General features: G+C 42.3%; 1 protein-coding gene across 2 annotated transcripts in view; it reads right to left on the bottom strand.

The window, feature by feature from the left end:
- Positions 1 to 26935, bottom strand: part of chst8 (carbohydrate (N-acetylgalactosamine 4-0) sulfotransferase 8) — a 142861-nt gene that overhangs the window by 110711 nt on the left and 5215 nt on the right. The window contains exons 1-2 of one of the 2 annotated variants that reach the window (XM_019866780.1): positions 10759 to 10845; positions 4418 to 4578 (exon numbers count right to left, since the gene is read on the bottom strand). In XM_019866780.1, coding sequence (XP_019722339.1) covers positions 4418 to 4578; positions 10759 to 10802 — 205 coding nt within the window. In that variant the 5' untranslated portion in view covers positions 10803 to 10845. Of the gene's footprint in view, positions 1 to 4417; positions 4579 to 10758; positions 10846 to 26935 lie in introns of those variants that run through there. The other variant, XM_019866782.1, reaches the window with a different exon arrangement.

Genomic DNA, 26935 nt, shown 5'->3' with positions numbered 1-26935 from the left:
ATGAGGTGGGCAATGATGATGATGATGATGAGGAGGAGGAGCTTGGTGAGGGGCAGATGAAAGCCGACACCCGATGTATTTTAACTCGGCTCTATTAGACATGAGCTCCCGTCGGGCGCCAAGCGACATCACGATGGCTCCGGGCAAACGTTCGCTCCTCACGCTTCAGAGAGAGTGCGGACTTCCTCTCTATACATGCGTACACGCTCTCATGAATCATTCAGACAACTCTACACTTATTTTCAATGGTCAAGCAAGATCGGAGACGAAAAAAAAAAACACCGTTGCAGGAATGAGCCTGCGTTGAAAAAAAATTGAGAGTGAGGCTAAGGCATGGAGACAAACAACAAATCTGAACCAATAAGCTTGACACATTCCCCCCCCCCTCCCCCTTAAAGCGAGAACACAAATTCACAATTAAGCAATGATGCTCAGCTACAAGATATGCGGTTGAAAAGAGCTGATTGATTTAATCCGAGAGAAGATGGGCTGATCATGCAGAGCGACATTGAATTTAGACAAAAACTCATCAAGCAGACTGGGAAGACAAGGGAAAAAAAAAAACTCAAGCACAAAATGGGAAACTGATCTATGATCGTATAAATGTCATGTTCTACCAAAAGTTGAAGAAAGCAAAGATGACAATTATGAATCGCTTTTTCAGAGCGTGAACAAAACCTCGGCTGCGTTTTACTCGCTTGTCGCCAGCGGGAAAGAATCTTGGCTGCGTTTTACTTACTCGTTCAAAGGACAAACGAAACGTGACAAAATATTGCGTCAACAGTCCAAAGCGATGCTTTACTCACTTGTTGCCAACGGAACATAGCCTTGGCGTTGTTTCACTCATTTCCGGGAAAGATATATGAAACCTAGCAACATTTTACTGAATGGTAGGGAATGAAAACAAACCTTTGCTACTTTTTAAATCGCTTGTTGCCTTGGCGTAAACGAAACTTTTTCTCACTTTGTGTCACCGTGAGTCTTGAATGTATTTTAACCGAATCTTACCAATGTTTAAACACCCTTATTGCGGACGTAAAGGAACCTAAGCGAAGTTCACTCGCTTGACAGTATCAGCAAACCTTGGCTATGTCTTCTGGTTGCTAGGGAAAGTAGCTCTGTTTTACCCACTGGGTATTGAATCTTAACCTACAGTTTCCTAGTTTCCTGGTCAAACTGTGAGCTCAGTGCTCAACAAATAATTAGTAGAGAAGTCATTTGTATGCACTGGTGTCAGCAAAACAAAATATGTTGACCTTCTTGTTGTCGTGATTGTATAAACGTGCACCTGATAAAGTCCATATTTATGTCATTTGCTTGTAGCTGCTTGGTTTTGCCTGTGCTGCACCACACACACACACACACACACACACACACACACACACACACACACACACACACACACACACACACACACACACACACACACACACACACATCAAATCATACGCCGGAAGGAATCACCCCACCCAAAAAACATGTGGTCCCTGCGGTAGGCGTGCAAAGAAAGCTGACTTTGCAGCATTGTCCAACAATCAAAAGTTGCATCTAAACATACAATGACTCACAGTAACTAAAATGGGCCATGCAGCACCTTTTTGTGAAAATGCAGCCACTGAAGTAGCGTAAAATTTGGTTTGGATGTCCAATAGTGTCTGACGAAGCCATACCGAAAGACACACAAGAAGTCTGCCACTTTGGTTGAAGCGACTCTTTCACAGTCATTTTGGGCATTTTGAAGGGTCCATAAAAAAAAAAAAAAGTCGTCCTACATATTTATTATGATTGCTATCAATATTGACCGACATGATTCAATGGTGAGTTTTCATCATTGTGTGTGGTGAAAGCGTTGCAGGCGAAGTTTGAAGACTCAGCACCTTTAGCAGAACATTTGGTGCTCCCATTGAAATGTTTTTTTGGGGTGGGGGTTTGAGAATTTACTCTCTCGTGCTAATTTTCTTTAGCAACATAGAAGGGCAGACATTTCTTTGATGAGTTGACCCACAAAACCAAATAATTAAATACATTAATTACTGAAAAAAAAAATCACATTCAAGCAGCCATTAGACACGGGAAGTCTGCCATTTTGCTTTGAAGCAGCCATTTTCCCATCAAATAGGAACTTCGGGTATCCGTATAGCAGACAGGAGAATGATACCTTATAGCAAAGAAATGAAACAAAACAAAATGGCGCTGCATTTGGAAGCACCGTGGGTTTGTACTGAGCATGTTTGCCTCACAGTCCTGAGGTGCAGCGTCAAAATCTGGGCTCTGGCCTTTCCGAGTGGATTTTACTTGTTCTTCCCATGGTTGTGAGCTCTCTCTGTCTCTCTGGACTGCGGCTTCCTCACACATTCCAAAAAAAATAAACATTTTAGGTTCATCTAAGAGGAGTCTAAATTGTCCATATCGGTATGAATGTCAGCGCGAATGCTTGCTTATCTCAATGTGCCCTAGGATTGGCGTGTGCTCAGTACTGGTTTACTCCGCCTCTGGCCCAAAGTCACCCATAGAAAATGAATGGAAGGCTGGAACTCTGCTGGCATGACAATGATCTCTCACAGCATCCTCCTCGCTCTTCTACAGAGTCATTTGCTCACAAGCTCAAGTGGGCCTCATGTTCGCAACGGCTGTCATATTTCTGACATAACCCGTGTCTGTCTATGTCCTTGTATGTGTGTGTTTTATTTCACAACAAGTAGAACCGATGTTCTACTTTTTTTTTCCTACATCACAGGCGTATTAGTGGCGCGGAGATTCCACTTTGGCTGAGTGGCTCTCGTCCAGAGTGGGAGAGTATGACAGTGCTCAGTTATTGATAATGAGTTGGTGCGCTGTCGACACACGACTGCGCGCTGTTCGATGCGCCGCGACTCGCCATGGAGGCAGATTTTTTTTTTTTTTTTTGGGTGCTCGGGCATCTGCTGTGCTACTTCATCAGAATTTACACACACACACACACATATATGTATATATATATATAATTTTTTTAACAATCCTTTTATATATACACACGCACGCACGCACGCACACACACACACACACACACACACACACACACCGTATTTTCCATCCTATAAAGTGCACCTAAAAGCATTCGATTTTCTCAAAAGCCCGAAAGTGCGCCTGATAATCCGATGCGCCTTATATATGTATCAATATTCTGATTTCGTGGACGTAGTATTTTAAATGTTCTGTCAGGCTCTTTGTTACAACTGCAGCAGTTGTGAAAGCGCTATTTAAATAAAGCTTTATTGTATTGTATTGTATTCCCTTTAGCGCAGCTCCATCTAGTGGATGCATAACACAAGAGCAGCCACTACTGTAGCTTCTATTCTATCCGCATTATAATGCGGTGCGCCCTATCTATGAAAACAGTTTTAAAATAGGCCATTCATTGAAGGTGCGCCTTAAACTTTGCCTTATAGTGCGGAAAATACGGTAAATGTATTGAACTATGTCATCAACGTTAGGTCACTGCTTCCATGGTTACAAGAGCACAAGATTTCCATCACCGTTGCTTCAAAATCCGAAGACTATCCACACTTGGTATCCATACATGAGCACAAAGGCTTGACATGTATGAACTCCCTCCATTTCCATGGTAACTCTCACCTCTGAGACACCCCAGATGCGACGTTAAAAAGTGACAGATTTAGCAAGCAGGCCATATTAAAAAAAATAAAAAACCCAACAAAAAAAAAAAAAACTGAGTATGCAAACGCGTCCTTGTTTGTGTGCGCGCGTATGTGCGAGTGTTTTTACTTTTAGTGTCTCCCCTGCTAATTAATGCATGGCTCCCCCTCATAGAGGGTATACTTAGCTCTGCCAAATGTTTGCATGTGTGCATTCATTTTGTCAGACAAAATTATACAATACCACAAAAGCAATGTTATGATTGGAATGTGCCGTTTCGTTTTGAAGATTAATGGATTTTTATAGAATGCCCTAGATTCATTTTTTTTTCTCAGATTTTTTAAATATATTTTGTTGTTCTTTACACTCCATGAAATTGGGCGATAATTGCCCGTCATTATGATATGTGAGTTTTTAAAATGACATTAAAATATGGCATCCATATTTTTGTCTGTGCATTCATATTTATTAAAATGCTATTATTTCTAGCATTGTTTTTTGTGCATTTTGAATGTAGACAACTCTTTAAGTGGCGATATACAGTAAATGCTTTTTATCTCCTCATTTACTATTGAGAAATCATCACATTATGTATCCATTTAGTCATGTATGTTTGTGGGATTATTAGAATGTCTCTTTGTTTAGTGTAGTTTTCTTTTCTCCGCTCAAGCAAATGTTGAATGGAGCAGTGATTGGCATCTGAGGTTTTGTGGGGCATGTAAGACAAACAGCTGCCAGCCTTCTTATTTTTATTTTTTTGCATTGAGCGGGGAAAACTCACCAGGTCGTTGGGGCACCTTCTCCGACGGGTCCAGATGCTGGAGGAAGAGAAGCAGTCCTCCGGCAGCGAAGAGCAGGAGGAACAAGAAAAACCAGTGCAACCTCCTCCTCCGTCCACACTGGAAGTCCAGTGTCATCTTCCACTTCTTCCCCAGCATGATTCTGCAGCAAGGGTGTATGTGTGTGTTGCGGGGGGGTAAAGGGGGGGGGGGGACAAAAAAAAGCAGAATTAGCGTAACAGAGAGACCAATTTTTTTATTTAAAATAATGGCATCTACAGATATGACTATTTTTGGTCATGCAACACAAAATGCAAGTGCAAACTCATTAAATATTTAAATAATACCATTTAAAAGGAATTGAAGCAAACAACAAAACCACATTTTGAGGCGTGCGTGCGCATGTGTGTGTGTGTGTGTGTGTGTGTGTGTGTGTGTGTGTTTTCCAAATGCGAAGTGCTCCCTTGCATTAAAATTACCCTTTAGGATGGCACAAAACTGCTGAAAAATCAAAGCATTTAGGGCAAGAACTCATTTTGTGCCTTTTTCCACAAAAATCAACTCACACAAAACTTTAATATTATTGAGGTACTATGTTTGTCCCGCAACTCCGCAAAAAATTATTAGGACTGCTAATGTTGCAGTGTTGGCCAATAGCCATCTCCGCCATCCAGTGGTGATTAGTGATATTACAACCAAATAGTACCACACTATTTGTGAAGGATAGCGACTGCGAAGAGCAAAATTTGTTTTGTTTGTTTCTTTCCGTTTGGATTTTTCTCTTCTCATTTTATCTTGTTTTTCATCATTATTTCCCTGATTGTCTGCAACGCACTACTTGCCTTGCATATGGTGCAATAATTAGGCAAAGGTTCATCACACATCCTGCGGTGCCACGGTGCACTTTTGTGTTGTTGCTGTAAATCTCTTGCAGGTGCGGCACAATTTGAGCTTTGCAAAACAATCACTCACGCTCGGGAAAAATATTTTCATCCTTCTGAGCTGAGCACAAGCAGCTTCTCTCTGCTCCAACTGGCAAACCGTATTTGTCTAAACTGGCATAATAAAAACCTCTTAGTCTATTTAATTTGTGAGCAATAATCCATGAACTGGGACAAATTCGAGCGGCTTATCACCCCCCACTGCCCGAAAAAAAAAAAAAAAAGTATCTTCCCCCCATCCACCTAAATAAACAAAAGTCGAGGCCTTGAAATGTTCTTCCAGCTGGAAACACTGGCTGTTTTCGTGCGATGAATATGAAAATGAGCCTGTGTTGGATTTACCTGGGGCTTTAAGAGGGGCGTGGCTGCCACCGACAGGTGACCATTCACTCGATGTATAAAAAGCGGCATCGCAATTTGTTTCATTTGAAAATCACTCCCTTCGTTGCCAACATGGCTCCACTGCAGTGAGTGATTTTGACCGCTACGTTTGTGTCCGCTTTTCTAGATTCAATCATGCTCGCTTGCTTTGTTTGTCTGCTTTGTCTTGGGGCCGTAGGGCTTTATGTTTGCTGCATCGCAATCACAGTTCGTTGCCATTCGCGATCGGCAGTTAGTTAATACGCGATGGGAGAACTATTCCTCTCATGTAATCGATGTGATGGAGAGGTCAGGGTTACAAAGGGAAAGGTCACGTTTATAATGATTAAAAATAAGCGTAGAATTCATTTGAAAGTGTTCCAATGGGGCCCCCAGCATCGGAGCAAGTCATGTAATTTATTCATGTAGCACTCCCTGGGTCCACGAGTCCAACACTCTTTTTTAAACCCTTTTTTAAATCTTTTTGGGACTCTGTACTTCAATGGTCTCAAACACGCGGCCCACGGGCCAAATGCAGCCCACAAGACGCTAATTTGAGGTCCCCGCCTTGATATGAAAGTTAAATGTTAGTGCAAGTTTGATATGGATGCTGTATGTGTTAGCACTACATCCGTGCTAAATAATTAGGTCTGTCTCATTCGAAGGCCGACAGCTTCGGAGCACCCAGACTATAGCAGCAACGTGACCGTGCCCACTGTGCCCCGCAACAGCTCGGATACACGTGTATCATTGTTTCCATCAATAGTGGCAACAGTCAGTTTGAGAAGGATAAAATAACGTAAATAAAATAATGCAGTGGCTACTACTCAGAGACCTAATAGCCATAAACGTCCGCCCCCTCCGATGCAGCACACCGCGATGATTTCCATGACCACCCCATTCCCAGCGTCGGTGGAAGTAACGGCGCCAGACTAATAAAAGAGATGAAAGCCACTTCAGGCATGCTTTATTAATTAATGACAACATGCTGGTGAGTAGGACGAGCGAGGCGCCGGCTCATGTTCAAAGCGGCCTTGATAGGTCTTGAACGGTGGCGCTGTCTTGGTGATCAAAGGCCTAACCTGACAGTTTTTAACCTAGAAAAAAAAAGCACTGTCATACTTTAGATGCTTCTAGAAATCTAATCAGTTTCACCCCGAAGTACCTGGATCTCAGGTCCAACATCATTTGGCAACACCGTTTTGGGTGGACATCTGTCGAGATGGGCATGATTTTTGGGGGGGGCTTGTATGTTGTTTTGTGGCTATATCTGAAAACAAGAGAGGCATAATAGATTTCTTTTAATAGCAATAACAATGATGCCGGTCTGTCTGCAGTTAAAATGAGAGAGAGAGAGAGAGAGAGACAGAGACAGAGAAAGAGAAAGAGAGAAAGTAGTTGTTAAAAAGCAGATCTAGCAAGAACATGAACAATAAAAATAATTATTACATTTGAAGCGGTTTGAATGGTAGTGGCCAAGAATATTTTTTTGAAATCAAGTTAACTTTTCTAGATTCTTTTATTTTTTTTGCGCCAGTTCTGAATCTCCCCTTGTTTCCAGGTTCTCGTCATATTAATAGGAATATAATAACAATAACATGTAATATCATAATAGTGATATAGTAATATTTATGAATGGTTGAAGTTCGATTCAGCAACAAATTACAAGGCATAGTGCCTGCTCAGGAAATGAAAATATCTCAAAACATCTAATGTGCAAGGAAAAAAAAGTAAAGATATTTTTTAAATCAGCCTCAAAAATACATTTCGGGGGACATAAAAGCCATGCAAGCACTGCAAGCTCAGGCACTTGGACAAGTCATTCAACATCCTTTTGCCAGTTTTTCATAATCACCGCCATCAGAGTCATACGTGTCCCTCGTGTGCCACCTTGCACATTTGAAACATGGAGAGGAGAAATAATCCACAGTTTAAAAAAAAAGTCTATGGCACCCTGAGTCATGCGTAGGCACATGCACAACATGTCATCTACCTGACAATTAATCAGGACGGACTTCTATCTTGCCCAAGAGAAATAAATGGAACAAACACAAATAAACCGCAGGCGAAAAAGTCCACGGCACGCCGCTCGGTAAAGCACAGCCATATCCGCTACGTTTGGCTCATGATTAACGCGACGATTCTTTTCGCCAGTAGTTGATGGCCTTTGTGTCACTAAATTAGAAAATAATAAGAATAATGAAGTACAATTGAGCTGAGCTCAACTCTGCACTATTGAGTCCTTCGCTGTCCAGGCGGTGAATTGTCAGCGAGTCAAGGTTTTGCGCGGATGCTTGAATAATCCGCAGGATGCGTTTTGCTAAAGATGAACGTTTAATGAGTTGCTAAGTGCACGGTAGTGGAGAAACTCGGCCAAGGTGACAACACTCAAATGCAGATGAATCAGCAATCTCATCTCTCGCCTTTTGAGTTAATAATAATAATTTCATTTATAAGCGCCTTTCAAAACACTCAAGGACACTTTACAATCAGGAAGAAGAACAGAGGAACAGAGTTAGTGTCCTATGCAGCTACTTACACACCATGTCAAAAATTACAAACATTTCAATACTGATCATATAAATGTAAAGAAACATCCGTCCATTTTCGAGATCACCTACCCACACCCGGGTCGGGGCTGAGGTGGAGCATATCACAACGTGCAAGACCCATACAGTCATTCACACACCCCAAAACTCCGGAGTGTGAAGGACCACAAGCTCCCCCTGTGCTGCCCTTGTTTAAACGAAAGCATAATTATAAATATTTGGCGGATAATTGTAATCGCCTCTGCCTTGATGGTGTGATTCCAGCTCAACGAAGCGTTCCCTCAGCGAGTCGCACCCCCGGGCGAAACCAGTGAATGCCGTCAAAGTGATTATCATTTCATTAAAGTCGACGCCGATTCTCCCTGTGCAGATGTATTCAATCAGGGTGCAATTAACACCGGCACATCACACCTGAGTTACAGCGCGTATTTAAAAAAAAAAAAAAAAAAGCAGACGCACCCTATTTTAAGCAATGACGACTTCTGTGTTGACCTGAAGACAATGCTAAGTGATTAACAGCAAGTCTTGCGTGCCCTGCCGCTTCTCAAGTGTGCTGCTGCACGTGGCACTTCTTTCGGGTTACGTCCACATTCAGGATTTCTCAAGAACGATGTCACAAGTAAGAAGTGGCACGAATAAAACAGCTTGGCCCTTTGACGCCGGTGGTTGCAGCTGAATTAGGTTTCAAGTGTATCATTTATACGAATGGTGCGCATAATAATAATCATAATAGAGTGTCTGGCGGCATACAGTGCGCACAGCAAAGAATTAATAAAAGAGGGTTCTTGCTGACTTGAATATTACTCGTTTTTTTTCCCCTCAGAGCTCTGCTTGATCTTGACAAAACAAACAAACAAAAATGCTTGTTTCATCATTAATTCCGGGGCAATACTCAAGGGAACCGGCCATATTTGGCCATGAAACAAGTGCTGCATCTCATACGTGGAACTTCTCCCCCCCTCGCGATTAGAGTCTGGATGCCATTTTTTCCACAGCTCAGACTTTGATGCCATGCTCTGCCAACATTAGATGGCGGAAGCAAAAAAAATAAAAAATAAAAAAGCCGAGGATACCTGCTTCTGAGCTGTTCATGAAAGTAAGAATGGAATTTGGCCCAAATGGGGGTTTTTTTCAGCTCAAAATGGCCGACTCCTTTTAAAATTTGGGCCATGGGTTCTTGAGACTTTTTCGAGCGTCCTGCTATGATGGACATGTCCACTGAAATTCATGTTGATTGATCGTTGAAACTGGCGTCCCGCAGGGCCGGCCGGGCATTAAGAAGTTACTGAATCGATATTGAATTGTGTGGCAAGCATTGCAATGTAATGATTTGATCCAAGCCTGTTGTTCAGGCAGATATTTCTACTATATGATCATTTTGATTTGGAAAATAAGCTTCTTGAGTTAGGACGGTGCACGATATGCTTATCGCTGCTATTGTGTGAATACTTTGATGTGACTATAGTTATAATAAGTCTATTTCGCCGGATATTTTGCGTGTTACTATTGGCTGATAGATAATGGATGCATGGATATTTTATGCCTTGCTAAAGTTTTAAGTCACATTATATGCGCTTAGGGCCATATCTTCCTCTTCAAATTTAAGGCTTTTTTTTCTTGCGTTTGACTTGCTACTTTGATGGGACGCTGTTTCTCCCCTCCTGAATTCTGTTCGACTAATTGCCGCCAGTGCTTGTCCAAAGAGGCTACCTGGGAGGAACATGCTTTTTAGTGTTCTGTATTTAAAACAATCTAATCAAAGTAATTTAATCAGCACACAGCGCTCATGACTGAACGCCTGTTTGGTGTCGGTGCGTCGAAAAGCAAAGTGAGCCAGCCGTTGTTAATCAGCGTTACCAAACAACCTCGCTTGCGGTGTTGCGCTACTCTAACGGATCTCACAACCGTCACGTATGAAATAAGAACAAGTTAAACTCTGACTCGCCTTTGCCGCCATTACGATGACTGCAGCTGTTGCGAGCGCAGCTTTCGGACTAACTCCAAGTCGCCAGAACTCTTAATGTGGCTAGCAGAGAAATACGCTCCTATTGACAACACACGCCGCTTTCCATAACTTACTGAACTTGTAAAGAAGCGTAAATCTGCTGACAAACAGGACAAAAAGGCATCACTTGATCCTCTCTGAACTCCAGCCGTGACGTTGTACGCTACATTAAAATGCCGTCGTTCTTAGCTTGTACCGGTTAGTGCCGGCGGGCCCAATAGATCGCAATCAACATGAAAAGAACGAATGGACTCTTTACCCCCCGGCGAGACAGTCGAGAAGCGGAGCATCCCTCGAGGTTTGAGTGTGCATTAAGAGCCGCTTCCTCTGCAATAATTCATGAAGTCAGCAGCGATAAATCCTGCGCCATTTTGTCCATAATACAAATCACCAACACATCCAACTGATCTCCATTCATTTCTCAATGTTGAAAAGTTGACGCAGCCAGTCAACGTCCCTCAAGAATTCGCTTTATTATAGCTACTCACTCCATGTACGAACTGTGTAGTAGTCCATTGATGGATGGCCACATCCCGGCAAACTTGCGAGTCCACAGAGTAGAAAGTCCTCCGGACTGTTTCCCTTTTTGTCCAAAATTTGCTTTCACGAGAGTAGCCATGTTGAGGCACTAACACTAGTAACAGTAACACTCCTCCCTTCGCATTCTCGTGGCCTTGCCATATCTCGGAGTTTTCGGCGAGAACCAAAGCCACAAAGGGTGCACGTGTGCACATAAAAGGCAGATTCATCATTGATGTGTCTTTATAAAACTCAAGCTCTCCCACAACTGGGAATGCACATTGCAGCATTCAGAAACCATGAGAGGGCGCAAAATCAAATCCAACACACAGAAACACATTTATATATATATAAGGCGGCACGGTGGTTGACTGGTTAGCACGTCCCACTTACATTCCTGCATGAGTTTGCATGTTCTGTCAGCATCCTTGACTCCCAAGTGGATGACGCATTGGCGGCCCGGGTTTGCAGCCTGAGTAGGTGCGGCAGGACATCGCATAGAATCGCCACCGTTGCACATGTAACGAACGGAACGCCACATCAAAAAGCCACTGACATTCGACTCGAGTATTGACTCGGCTCACTTGAGGATATATAAAGAAATAAATTATTGTTTGGAAGGGGCACGGTAAGCACGCCCGCCTCACAGTGCAGAGGTGCAGGGTTCGATTCCGGCGACCGGCATTCCTATGTGGAGTTTGCATGTTCTCCCCATACCTGTGTGGGTTTTCTCCGGGTACTCCGGTTGCCCTCCACATTCCAAAAACATGCATGGCAAGTTAATGGAACATTCTAAACTGTCCCTAGGTGTGATTGTGAGTGCAAATAGTTCTTTGTCTATGTGTGCCCTGTGCATGTAAAATCACCATATTTTCACTGCTGTAAAGAAGAAAAAAAATAATCAGCATGACAAAACTTCAGTTCCCTTTGAAGGTCCCACAGAGCTTAAATGTATTTGAAAAGGTTTTAAATGTTTCACAAGGAGCTCAGGGTTGTTACAAATGGTGCATTTATGTGCCCTTGAACATCCCAAAATTGAGCCATTCACGAGTCCAGAGAAGAAAAAAATATGAAACACTGAAACAGACCGATTCAAAGTATTCTAAACATAAAAAAACATCAAACCAGTGGGGGATAAAGTGACTCGAAAAAAAATGCAGTTTGAACTGTGCAGTGCAGCATAGCACAGAGGGTGGGATTGAAAAATAAACAAGAATGCTTTCCCCAACAACAAATATTGATCTGTACAGTCAGGTACTATGCGGCGTTTACATCCGGCCCCAAACACCACAACTCAACACTTTTGGATTCCAATGGAAGGGATACTTTGAGACCAAGCTCCCTCTGATACGCTCAACCGCACGTCTGAATCATCCGGTGCGAGCGCCATCTGTCACATCAACACGTCAGCCTCCGCGGGCTCATCTGGTTCCGTGTAAACAATGCCAACGGTGACCTTTCGCAGTATCGGCACCAGCGGAACGGCGAGAGAGCGTGGAGGAAGCGGCATTGATGCGGATTAACGCAAGCGCCCCGATACAAAATCAATACTCCTCTAAAGTTTGGAATGAAGGGAAACAAGCAAAATGCATGCGGATGGCAAATACACACAGCGTGAGGGCAAGCTGATGAAATAGAAAGTGGTGTCGGCAACTTGGAAACTTCTTCCTGACTCATGTTCCATTTTCAGCAATTACAGCTCATAATATCGATTAAAAATTTTTTTTTTACAATTTAAAACAAACTGAAGTGTCTGACGAAAAGAGAAAGCTTCAAACATTTTCCCAAATGGTACTCACACATCTGGAACTACTAATACTTTCATCAAAATACCCCAAAACACTTTTTTTTTGTTTTGTTTTTCCAGCCATGTTGAAATTAGCCTCGATACAGGCTAATTTCACTCCATGAAAACATGTCTCGGCTCACCTCACCTATATATTTAAAATCGTAGTAGTGACAGTCAGGCAAGGCGTTACTTTAGCTCATTTCATTCGCTTAGTCAACGCCATGTGCTTCACACAACATCTAAAAGCATGAACAACTGAAGGCATTGGCAAAGCAAAAAGAACCAAAGTAGCTTTTTGAAGACACCACAAGAATCTACACTGACGACGTTCAAGCACAAAAACAAAGATTTAAAGAACATTGAAAGGCAAAGGAAGGAAATGAAAAGTCACTTTCAAAAATGAGCTATGAGCAGTCGTGATACCTTGATGACACCAAAATGAGTAGTACAAAGTAACTGTGATAACAGACCAATTTGTAGGAGAAATAGTCGTACAAGTAGTAGTTCAGATAGCACCAGCAGTAGCAATTAAAGTACAGTGGTAGAAGTAATAATGATAGTAAGATTAGTAGCAGTACTAGTTGTGCTAGTGATAGCATGTTTGGGATTGCATCGTGCAGACGTATTTCTTGGTTGTGGTCCATGAGCGACGGCACCATCATCATTCGATCCCTCTCTTTTTTTGCCGCCGAGGTCGCCCAACAGGTGGGTGACAGTCTGTCACCGTGGCAACAAAGCTCTCCCAGCTTTAAACTAGCGGCGACGGCTAATCCAGCTAGCAGGTGTTGTGGCAACAAATGTTTCATCGAAAAACTCGTTCAATAAGTCTGCAATTTTTATACTGATCATGACAGCATCAGTACAAAACAGTAACTTTAAAACATGAAATAAAACATAAAAATGCAAATAATCACGATTTTATTTATTAATTATTATTATTGTTAAAGTTATTTTCATCATTATTATGATTCTTGTTGTCATGACCAGTACTGCTAATTATTATTAGAATCCTCATGATGAAATATGTTCAAACTGAATGAAGCATCTACTTCTGTATGCCGCGGGGATGCGCAGATGCCCTTTATCCCTCCCGGATGCCCTTTTCCACCACATCAAATATCAGGCTTCTATTTCCACACCTCACGGCTCTGATGGTTTTGATGCATGCACATGAAAACCGGTGTGACGAACATCGGCGCGGTGGTGTTGTTGCACGTTATCATCCCGCCTTAAACGCAGCTATAACTCTGAGCAACCTCGTCAAATGGAAGATGCGTGTCACACGAAGCCTTCAGGTGGGAAAAGACTTCATACGACCTGGTGCGTTTTAAGAAATAACAATGTTCGCATTTTTTTTTTTTTAATGGGGTACGCCGGGACAGCAGATCTCTTTTCACATGCTTAATCTGTATTATATTTTGCTTTTCCTCCCTCAAGCGAGTATCAATTTTTGTGTAGTTCCCATGCAGAGATCAAATACCGTTGAATCCAATTATACAATTGCATCCAAATAATGAGTGCTCAAAAAGGAGAAATCACTGCCTGATGCGGTTGCACCACATGGCTTTCAGAAATTAAATTAAAAATCATGAAATGCTGAAGTCTTTTGGCAAAGCAAGAGCAAGATCAATAGACTAGTCATGTTTTAGAGGAAAAGTATAACACTTCTACGCAATTTTTAAATACCGTATTTTCCGCACTAAAAGGCGCACGAAAAGCCTTCCATTTTCTTAAAAGCTCACAGTGCGCCTTAAAATCCGATGCGCCTTGTGTATGGACATGAGAGTAATATTTCAATGGCTCCTTGCTCGAGACATGCTTACAACACAGTGTTATAACTTAAGGTTTACACAGTTGAACACGGAAATAGAGCAGCGGCAAGAGAGTTCAACGTTAACGAGGCAATGTTATAACTTGCTGTTGGTTAAGTGAACTGTCGCTGCTTTATTAAATGTGTTTTACTGACATCTGATCGTTCTGTTGGTTGCAGAGCTCCATCTAATGGATGCATTGTAGATTACGTCTTATTATGCAGTGCGGCCAACATATGAAAAAATGTACAAAATGGGCCATTCATTGAAGGTGCACCTCATAATCCAGTGTGCCTTTTAGTGTGGAAAATACGGTAGTTTCCATGTGTCTTGATAAGAGAAAAGAAAAAATAATAAACCGCACGCTTAATACACACCAAGCGGTCACACTGTAGTTCAAATGACTATTTGGGGTGCAGTTCGGCCTCAGTTAAATACTGAGGATGACTTTTTGTTCAGAATGCTTTTTTTTTTTAAGCAATAAGATACAAATCATCGGTAAATTCTGGAGAAAATGTAGCCAATTTTAATGTAAGAGGTTTTGATCCAACAACATGAAAGGAATATCAACCCCAAATGAGAATGAAGGCAGATCATGTGCTCCGCTCACTCCATTGACCGTTATGATCAAAAGGGACTTTTCAATTTTTGAAATGATAGCGAATGCAAACTGTGTGCAAATCCGAGCTCTCGTCGTTCCACAGTTCTATCGCACAATTTTGTTCGCATGCATGGCCAGAGCTGTGCGTAAATACCCACACATCCTCCCCCAAGTCCAAATTGATCAATCTCATGCATTGGAATGTTCGTACCTACGCCTCATGCACACGTCTGCGTTAATGCACGTTTGACAAATGAGGCCCCAGGCGAGAACCTGTCTTGTGAGCTTTTATGAGAGCTGACTGCATTGCGACTAAAATGCTTCCAGCCTTGAATCAGCAAAACACTCCCGGAGAGAGTCCCTTGACATCTCGGGATCAACGCCCTTCTCTGCTGGAAGAAAATGACTTAAAAATTCAAAAATGGAGGATCAAACTTTTCATGCAGAATCAATTTGTGCTCGCGACATGGCAAGGTCGAACTTGACCTGCCGAGAAGAAGAAGTTCGGCGAAATTAAACTCCTCAAGGTCAGGCGGCTCCTGCCTTCAAGAGCGACTGGCAGCCACTTCCTCGAAGCACAAGAACCCCGTGACCAAAGTGAAAGCTAAGATCAGGTCAAAACACAAGGCAGAGTTTGAAGAGTGACAATAAACCTAATCAAGATGATTGCGACTTGAATACGCCGCAGATTCAACTCTCTTTGCTTTTGAATGGGCTGATTAAATAATGGTCATTTCCATCCGCTCACCTTGCATCAGTCACCAAATGCTACTTTTTGGAATGAGACACATTCTTTTGTGAAACTGCATGCGGCTCATCACTCGAGGTCATGAGCGCTCCCTTCCATGTCGCTGTCAAGCGTGGGTTTTTTTGGGTGGAAAAATACTTGCATGGGTTTACTCCAGGGATGCCAAAAACATAGGTGAGATTGATATTAAGACCGTAAATTGTCCTTAAGTGTGAATCTGTCGATATGTGCCCTGCAATTAGCTGAAGATCAGCCCAGCGTGGACAAGCATGGATAGTCATGCCCTGCGGTAAATAGCAAAAAAAAATGGCCTCCAGCAAATTAATTTCTCCTTCCACCATGTCAAGGACTGTAACAGCTCTCGTGTGCTGATTTCAAATGGAATGAAAGGAACCACTTCAATTGGAGGAGACTTAAAATCACCTGTGCTCATGCCCACAGCGATGCAAAACTTGCGTTTCAGACTATGCCAAGCTGTGTGTGTATCTGCGAAAATACCGAAACGGGGTCTAGTCTGCCCCTGCGCAGAATTAGACCACACCTTAATTCAGACTTGAAGTGGTATGAAAATAAATTGATTTCAAAATGCATTTCAATTAAAAAGGACTCTCAGCACTTTTAACCAGCAAATCATAACAAGAATATAATGTAAATTCTTCAGAAACAAAATGTGTGTCTTGCTGCAATTTACGTTCAACATAACAATAAAATAAAATACAATCTTTCTTCCATTTGGACTATTTTTGTGACGTAACTTTTTTCGGATCATATAACAACTTTGTTTTCCCATCAAGATTTTTTTTTTCTCTTAATATGACATCTTTGGCCTTGGAACATTACAAACCTCTTCACTATACATTATAACTTCTTCTGAATCATATAATTAATTTGCTTGTCATGTTCTTTCCCAATCAATGTTGATTCACTTCCTCTCATTTTCTTGCAGGTAATCTCGCAAGTTCTTTCAGAATTGTGCTGCTTCTCTTGGATGCGTTTGGGGTACCACTTTTGCAATTTATAATTGTGTCGATGAATTCTGCCTTTAGGCCGTGCCGGTCATAAGTGACCGATTTTATTCAGTTGTAGAATTCTCACGTCATCGTAAGATTTTGAAGAAAAGTGGTCATCGAAGCATATTAGAGGAAATACATGTTGGGTGAATAGGTGACAAGAGATCATGTTTATTAGCTGCTTAATTGTTGATACACTGTGGCTGTGCTTTGCTTCGAACATGTGGCAACATAAGAACGGCCTCGTACACCATTGACAACATATTTTGAGAGATACTTACACTTAATTAAAATGACTGAATCTTCCATCCACGTCACGAGCTGTGTTCAATGATGCAGAAGGACGTCCGAGGCACGAACTTAACCCTTTTGTAATATTACAACTTCATTCACGCATGATTATATGGGATCGTATCTCCCCCCCGCCCCCTAATTTGTCTCCCTCCCCCACTGTGGCCCGACTTCATATTGGCTGGAGTAACATGTCGGTATCTCATTCAGCTTGCACTGGATGTCATTTAAAGTCAACAAACACCACGTAAAAGTACAAACGACATCATGCCCAAAATATCTTCACCTTGATCAAACCAAGTGACAAACGGCTCACTTTTACCATCACACCCAACAGATTGAAATCATCCGTCAACCATGAAATGGATTCGGCTGACATTTTCACCAGACACGCCCGGTGCTTCGCCCAACCACTTTGGCTGAGGCCGCTTCTACCTCTAGCGCCTCCCGCAGGTTCCATTTGGGCTGCTGCATTTTACTCTTAAATGCCATGACATTTTGCGGAGAGGCCACGGTTAGGACGACTAATAACTTTGATCATTCCTAAAGGTGCGCAGCAGGGGGGCTGCAACATGTTTTTTTTCCGTCAAACTTTACTCCTGCTTTGGTAGTAAAGCATAAAATGGAACACTAATGGTCGATTTCAGGCTGACTGGGAAAAACATTTGTCTGAAATATTCAAAGAAGCCAACGACAAGAAACACATGGTCGAACGTGACCATGTCTGGAGTTGTTTCTTAAAATGTATTTACGTGGTGTCAACCGTATGTTCTGGTCTTTTTTTTTTTTTTTTGGAAGCTGCTTTTGTTTTCTCTGCTTGCTTCTGACCGTCGTTGACTGTTGTGCTTGTAAATCCTTGTAGGTGTTTTGTTTTTCTTTGTGTGAAGCACATCGAGGTGCCTTGTAGGTGAAACGGGCTTGATAAATAAAACTGCTTTGACTGTAAATTTTCTCTGCCCCAAAGGCAAAAAAATGTAAAACATTTCTTGCCATACTAAAACATTTTGAAGCTCAAATGAAGATATGAGTTGAGGTTTGGTACTACAAGCTCTGGTTGTATGTCACTATGCTTGCAAATTAGGAGACTGGAGAAAGTTGGGGGGCGGGGGGTTTCACACCGACGACAATGGCAAAAAAATAAATAAAAGCGCTGCATATTTACATTACAACTTTTAAGCGGTATAGAAAATCGATGGAGGCCATGACAAATTTTCTTGAAGAGCACGTTTGCCCTCCAAGATTCCAACGTTATTCACGTAACATTTCATGCTATTTTGACTAGCCTTGTTAAAAACAAAAAAAACACAATGTTGGTGTCCTCATCTGGTATTTATTTATTTTACACACAATTAGTCATCAAACATCCATCAATTTTACGATCCGCTTTTTCCTCCCAAGGGTGGTGGGGGGCGCTGGAGCCTATCCCAGCTGTCTTGGGGCAGTAGGTGGGGAACACCCTGAACCAGTTGCCAGCCAATCGCAGGGCACACAGAGACGAACAACCATCCGCGCTCACATTCACACCTAGGGACAATTTAGAGTGTTCAATCAGCCTGCCCTGCATGTTTTTGGAATGTGGGAGGAAACCGGAGTACTCGCAGAAAACCCAGGCAGGCACGGGGAGAACATGCAAACTCCACAAAGGAAGGCCGGGAGCCAGTATCGAACCCACGACCCCTGCACTCTGTGAGGTCGACGCTCACCATTGGACCACAGGGCCGCCCAATTTCGAAACATTTTTTGTAATGTACAAGTTTATCACCATATGACAACTTTAACAGGTTGTAACAATGAATTTTCTTTGTTGTTCGCAACTTGGTGACAGTACGAAAAGCTACATGGGTTCCTCTTTATTTAAATTAGTTTTCAATCTAAGCGCTGGCAACATGAAAACACGATCCTACTTTGTCCAAAATTCGAGACTTGTTGCTTTGTAAAATCCTCAATGAAGCCTGTACAGACCACCGTCCTCCTGCAGATGAACTCCAAAAATTACTCACCGTACAAGTAAGAAGACCTTGACCACATCAAAGAGTCCAGCTGGGGTGAGGGGGTGGGGGGGGGGGGGCAGTCATGAGCATCACAGGGCGGAGGGGACGTTCACAGAGCTTGGCCTCCTGGATTCAACATGCGCTTGTCTCAATCCTTTAATCTTTGGCTGCCACATATACGGGTATGTACATTTTTAATAAGATGACGCTCTGCGATGGACGCCCACGCTGTGCTATTTCCTAGACCTGCTTCACCTGCAGGGTCAAATAGGGCAGCCGTTGCATGTAATTAAATGTGCTCAATGACAGACTAATAGAATGAGTGCCGCTCCCTGCCTCTGTAGGCTGTTTAATCACGCAGAGAGGCGGATAACAAAAAGACAGGGGTTTTTTTTCCCCTCCCCCTTTTCGCGCCGAGAGTGTAATTATGACAGCGCACTCATTGATCACTTGACAGCAAATATTAAATAACAATCAAGGTGTTTGTATTGACTTGTAATGGAGGAGACTAAATGAATGATGAGTGAAAATACATTATTATGATTATTATTATAACCAACGTGATCCATTGTGGGATAATTATCGAATGAATCACACTTTGATAGTGTTCTGCGGAAAGCACCATTTACAGGAAGTGTGGTGGTGACACATTGCACTAATAGTAGTAGCTGGACTGGTGTCACGGAGGTTAGCCCAGAATGTACATTTGGATGAGAGCTGAGATCATTTATTCATTATTATCAAGGCCTTACTTAGTAGATTCAATTTAGTAGGTTCATTTCTTTTTAACCTTATACAGACATTTAAAATGTTCAACAATAATCCTCGTGAGACACATTTGCAACATGAATCGTCTTCATGTTGTGTTCAGTTGCTTTCAGCACCTAAATAACAGTGATAACGGTGTGTATATTCTGGTTAAGTTAGCTTTTCTTTTCACTGTGACGAGGGTTAATGTTAAATTGTTGTTAAAATTTTTCTATTCATCTGCTCAAATGTTTGACTCCATTGTCCCCATGACAGCTATCGTTTTTAAAGCTAAACAAGGCATTGCACTTTTCCACGCCCTGCGGCAATCAGCCACTCCAGTCCGAAGCCAGCGTTCATACACTGGCTGTCAAGTCAACAAGTCAGACATAAAAGAGAAAAAAAACAAACCAAAAAAAAAAGAAAATCACATTAATCCTCTGCCTTTTCTTTATGATGTGCGCTCACTCAGAGCTGACAATGAGGCGCTCTAAATGAGCCACGCCTGCCCAAAACCCCGGTCTACATGCTGGCTGTCAAGTTACACATTTGAAAACAAACACCCCCCACCCCCACCCCCCGCTCATTCTTCTCTTTCTCTGTGTGAGGTGCGCACACTCACAGCTGACAGTGAGGCGCTCTAAAGCAATCATACTCTACTAAGTGAAGGGAAGGATATATTTTCAGGGTTTGGATATCGTTACATAGCCAGCTGACTGAATGTTACAACTGTGAGAAAATTTCTTCTACAGTTGGGCTGGGGCGACTTGTGTGGTGCCCCGTTTTTGCCACGCCAACCATAATTCGGTTTTACATAGTCTGTACGTTTTCATATATTATTTTCAAGCATGGATAACACAGTATATAGAACAAAATCTATTAATTCACTTTCGAGGGTCTTTAAGACCCTATCCTGCTGAATATATTGTTCTTAAATGAAACAAAACATCTATATGGAAATTCAATTTGCAGTCCTAAAATATTTTTTGTTAAAAATCTAGAGGATTTTTTTTTTTCTAGATGATTTCCTGAGTATGCACAGAATAATAAGTGTGGCGGTTGTTGGGCGAGACGGCGTTACCGTCATCACAAAAATGCTTCTGGGCTGCCTGCCAGCCCTCGCATGAGACATTTTGTACTGCATATCTCGTGCATGTGTGCATGTATTTATTATTCAGGCATGATGGTGTTAGTAGTCTGTCTCTCTTCCTGTCACTCAATGGGTGTCGCACACTTTGTCTACGCTCCATCATCCGTCCGTCGCTTCCTCCGCTGCCTCCCGTGGAACAAGACAACCCTCTCCCCCACGCTAATCCTCGCGGGGGGGAAGTGACTCACAAGTTACAGCGCTCTACGCTTTAACGCACTTTAATAGCATTAATGTCTGATTTGGCCTCTTCAGCGGCAATAAACTCCGCTCACATCTTCTGAAAAGCCGGTTAGGAGCCATTGTTGGCGGATAGTGTACCAAAACACAAAGACTACTAATCTCCTTTTTTTATTTATTTGCAAAACAAACTCTGGCACTCGCCGAGTAGTGTGATGTAAACAGATTGTTTGGATCTCAGAGTATCATGATAAATCATAATAAAAACGGGAAGAATCAATACAATTGTGACATACTGGACTCATTTGGTGATGGACAGCTCAGTCAGTCCTTCCTGTTTTTGTTCCTGGAAGTCCTTGAATAGATGGGCAATAAAGTAAGGGTTTTTAGTTCAATAGCCGGTTTTTATCCATCCATCCATTTTCTTAACCGCTTTATCCTCACAAGGGTCATGAGGCGTGCTGAGCCTATGCCAGCTGTCTTTGGGCAATAGGCCAGGGACACCCTGAACTGCTTGCAGGGCCAATCGCAGGGCACACAGAGACGAACAACCATTCATGCTCACAATCACACCTCGGGACAAGTTAGAGTTTTCTATTAACCTGCCATGCATGTTTTTGGAATGTGGGAGGAAACCGGAGTACCCGGAGAAAACCCACGCAGGCACGGGGAGAACATGCAAATTCCACACAGGAAGGCCAGAGCTGGAATCGAACCCGGTATCTCTGCACTGTGAGGTCGACACGCGAACCACTGGACACCGGGTCGTCGAGCTGGTTTTTAATTGATCTTTAGTTGCTCAGTTAATTGGTCCGTTGATGTCCAGTTGATGGTTTTGGTTATTAGTTGATTTTTAAATCGCCGTTTGAGTTAGTTGTTTTTCAGTTGGTTGGTTGGTTTGGTGTTTTAGTTGGTTGGTTGATTTTTGGTTTCAGATGGTTGTTTTGGGGTTTTTTTTGGGGGGGTGGGGGTGATCTTTTGAAAGGTTGGTTTTGATTGCAGTCACAAAAATTGCAGTCACCGCTTTGCTTCCTGTTGAAAATCTCGTCAATTTTACTGTCGGTTGGTTGGGTTTTCGTCCATTGGATCGTGACGTTTTTTTTTTTTGTTTTTGTTTTTAGCCGTCTCTGATTTGTTGGTTACTTAATCGAAGAATAGCCCATATTTTCAGGTATTGAAATTAGACCCCTACCATCCGTGTAGCTGCTTCAAGGTCAGCTGAGGAACAACAAGGGTGTAGGTGAGATTCTCCCAAACGTCGGGAGGAAAGAGAATCCTCCCGGTGAATTATTCAGCGGGGCTCCCGTACCCTAAATAACAGGCGGCTGGCTTTGTTTGACATCCTGAATGAATAATTAAGGTGTGACCTTTTGTTCCCATTAGAGGTGATGGGTTGACAGCGCCATACTTTCCATCTGGGGCGAGGTTGATGAGCCCCGATGAACCGGGGAGTTTAAAAAAAAAATGAAATAAAAAATAGCAAGCCACGTGCTAAGAAACGCAACATCGCATGCCCCTGAGTGATGCTGTGGCACACAGGCTTCCGACTGTTTTCTGTTCCTGAAGCTCAATTCCCTCAGCAACTCTTGTGCACCGCCTCCATCTTCCAAGACTTCTTCCCCGCACATCATGCCTTCCCATCATGCAAACACAACCACGGAGACATATTGATCACAAACGTGTCTGTGTCAAAATGCCAAGCAACTTTTTTTTTTTTTAAATGACAAAAAAAATCCATACTTGCCTACTTCCCGTTTATGTTTCCTGAATGCTTGATAGGGCAGCCCGCGTTGGTTGGTTAATATTTCCTTTGCTGAGTACAAGAAAGAACTACAGTGGCCATCAAGCTATAGAATATATTTTGGTGTCGATTATTTGTTAACAAAATTAAATGTAGGTTGTTGGATTTATTTTATTTTATTTTTTACGAAATTGATGTCAATTTACGCATCATGAAATTGTGGTTGGTTGGTTGAAGTTGTTTTTTTAACTGGGAGTTTGTTTAGTTCTTGACAGGTTGGTTAGTTGGTCATTTGGTTTTGTATTGGTTGGGTTGGTTGTCGTTTTTTCTTTTTCCTTTACCTTATCTAGTTTGATTTGTTTGTTGGGTTTGGGGTCTTTTGTTGGTTGGCTGTTGATTTTTAGCTGGTTGATTACTTTTTCAGATTCTCAGTTAGTTGTATTTGTATTTGGTTGTGTGGTTGTTGATTATTTATTTGTTGATGAGTTTTTGTGAGTGTGGGTTAATTAGCTATTCATACATTTATTTGGGTTATTTTTTGATTAGTTGGTTCGTCTCTTTTGTAGCTGGTTACATCCCAACAGTGAGATACAATTATATCAATATATTGAATACCCTCCGTCCATCCATTTTCTAATCCGCTTATTCTCACAGGGGTCGCGGGCGAGCTGGAGTCTATCCCAGCTTTCTTGGGGCAGTAGGCGGGGGACACCCTGAACTGCTTGCCAGCCAATCGCAGGCCACACAGAGACGAACAACATTTTGCGTTCACACTCACACCTCGGAACAATTTAGAGTGTTCCATTAACCTACCACACATGTTTTTGTAATGAGGGAGGAAACCGGAACACCCGGAGAAAACCCACACAGGCACAGGGAAAACATACAAACTCCACACAGAAAGGCCGGAGCCGGAATCCAACCCTGCAGCTCTGCGCTGTGAGGCCAACGTGCTCACCAGTCGACCGCCGGGCCGCCCATCATGAATTCCATCTCATTAAAATAAACTTGATTCTGGTCTGTTGTGTTGAAGCAAAAGGGAACGGCGTCCAAAAACGATGCCAGTTGCTTCAGGCACGGGCACAGACATTCCATTCCGAAAGTTTTGTGGCAAGGTCGAAGTCCTCACGTTTCGAATGAAATCAGAGCTGCAACAACTGCGGTGTCTCGCCGAGCAGAGATTCAGTCACAGAAAAACGAGAGCGAGGCTACTGGAAACAGACCGTATTTATAGCTGAGGATAGGAATAATTCATTATGATCAAAGTGCAGATCATGCTCCGCTCCATCAGCGGGATGAAAAGAGCACTCCTCCTTTCTTCCTGCTCTCCTGCGGCTCCCCACAAAGAAACAAGGAGGCAAAGTTTCTCGAAAGGCACCGAGTTTGTCATCATGCGTTCCGCTATAAATACACGTAACATGAAAGCTACCCAGCATGGATCATCCGATGTCAAATTCTAAGTGGGATAACGCGTGCCTGGAGTCACGAAACGCGTGGACAGCAACATGATTGGAGAATTTATTTGGAGATTGCACAAAAAGTGCATCATTATGATCTTCACGACGATCATCACCATACGTGCCAGTTGTGCTATCAGCAAAAAACACATTTTGACACCCTTAATTGCCAACATGGCAGGTCTTTCGTGTAACACATTCCACAAAACAAGAGAGGGCGAACCCTCACAATTCATGTGGGATAGTGGTGGAGCTCTGCGATAAACCAAAAATCTGCAAATAATATCAGATAAGAAAACCTTTATTTGTTACATAATGGAGAAATTTGCAATTTACAGTGGCAAAATTTTGAAAGGAAGAAAATAGAAAACCAAAAGTATTTGCATGCACAAAATATGCAAATTAAAATAATTGTTGCCAAAGATTTTTTTTTTTGCTGATATGCAACAAACACACACACACACGCACACACACACACACACATTAAAATATAATTTTAAAAAATGGTAAAGCACCCAAAACACGGACTATCAAAAGAGCGCACAAAAATTCCATTGGAATGGATTTTTTTAACGGTCTGTCGCAACACAGACGAAGAAGCATCAACCACCCAAAAGCGCGTCATCTCATTTTACACAAACAACTGTATACAATTGTTCAATTATTCAACACCATCTAACCATCTTCCCACGAGTCTCATCAATAGTATTAGTTGGCATAGTAGCCTCAATAGCACGCTGGAAACAAATTGACTTGATATCACACATGGGGAAACAAATATAAGATAAGAAACCCTTTATTCGTCCCACAATGGAGAAATTCCCAATTTACAGCAGCAAAGTTATGAAAGAAAGAAACAACAAAAAGTATTGGAGCTGCTCTCGCGGCACCAACTTGAAGTCATAATAACACAATAACAAAATAATACAACACACAATATGGTATCGTTTTTTAACTTTTTTGCATGTATACACAAAAATGTTGGGCACAACAGCTTAATTTTTACATAGACTACACACAAACAAAGGAGGACATCCCAAAGAGTTACAGCGACGCTGAGTGACATCCCGAAGAACTAAATGCTTCTCCAAATGCCAAACGGTACGATGAACCTGCGTATCCACCTATTGCCCTTCAAGAACGGATTTTGTGTTCAACAGGCATGGATTTCACACCGAGTCAGCCAATTGAGAGGAAATCGTCACCAATTCACCACTTTTAGTGACATCTTTCTTGGTGTGCCGTCAGATTTATATTATTGGGGGTGGGGTGGGGGGGGGAGATCATTGGTTCACACCACCACTCTTGGCTATTTTAAAATAACAAAAATCTCACACGATAAATTGGAAAATGGATGGATGGATGATGTACAGTTGAATGCTTCTTACATAAGTCACCTTTCTAGTGGGACTCGCGCACGCGTGCACGCACACACACACACACTTGTATCTTGCAGTTTCCTACACCCCTTCCACGCGCACACACAGGGGACACATCTGCGTCTCTCTCTTTCATTTTGTGCATCCTCCTTCAACGCAGACACACAAGCGCCTTCATCTTCTCTTTCATTCCTTCTCCCTCCCACATTTTGCTGCTTCCACACACACACACACACACACACACACACACACACACACACACACGCCGGTTATTCATCCTCTCCCTCCACCCCCGCCGCATGCCCAGTCGCCCCCGCCACGCACGGTGAGATGGGCAGCATTCGTAATTATTCAAAATACATATTTAATTACATTCGCGGGGTTTTATTTAATTATATTTAACTTGCCGGGAAATAAGAAGAAGAAAACGGATTAATACGTGATGAGGGGGAGACCTTCGCCAAGGGCAAAAAACATTAAACATGCAATTTTTGCACAATGTTAAACAGCTCGGCTCCACCCGGCCGCTGCGGAAAGCATCATTCAACTTCTGAGATTAAATGGTAACTTATTATTTTTAGTCTTATACCTTAAAGTATGAACGGGGGGGGGGCATCCGGCTCACAGTTCTGAGGGCGGGGGTTCGAATCTGGGCTGTGTCCTCCCTGTGTTGAATTTGGATGTTCTCCTTGTGCTTGCTTTTGTTTTCTGTAAGCACACCAGCGTCCTTCCACATTTCCACATGACCTAATCAGTTTCAGTCAAGTCAGTAAGTCATGAAGACACTTTTGTATCTCTTACTAGACGATCAGCAAATTGATTTTTTTGTCGGGGTGATCATATAATAGTGGGGTGCATCTTATATTCAGGAAATTACGGTATTGTACATGGTAAAAGAATCTAAAATATACATTTACAATAAATAGAGATATGTGTATATTATATGTACAGGCAATAAAAACAACAACAAAAACAGTTTCATTCTTGAACAATTTTAATTTTTTGGTTTTTTTTTACCAAAGACTGAATTCCATCTCCTTTGGAGAGGTATCGGTAACATATATCCGCATTTCACTGATCCGAAGTCACGTGAAACAAGCCAGATAATTGCACATCTTCTGACACGACCGCACCTCATTATCACTCTCATTTCCTGTCACATTTTTTTCCTTCAGTCAGGATATCGGATGCCCCCCCCCAACCCCCAAAATGGCAAATACATTGTACGCATTCTCAGCCAAATGTTGGGTCACC

Source organism: Hippocampus comes, unplaced genomic scaffold (genome assembly GCF_001891065.2).
Source record: "Hippocampus comes isolate QL1 unplaced genomic scaffold, H_comes_QL1_v1.1 scaffold82, whole genome shotgun sequence".
NCBI classification, from domain to species: domain Eukaryota; kingdom Metazoa; phylum Chordata; class Actinopteri; order Syngnathiformes; family Syngnathidae; genus Hippocampus; species Hippocampus comes.
Note: the sequence above shows the minus strand (reverse complement) of the source record. Positions and strands in the feature narration are given on the sequence as shown.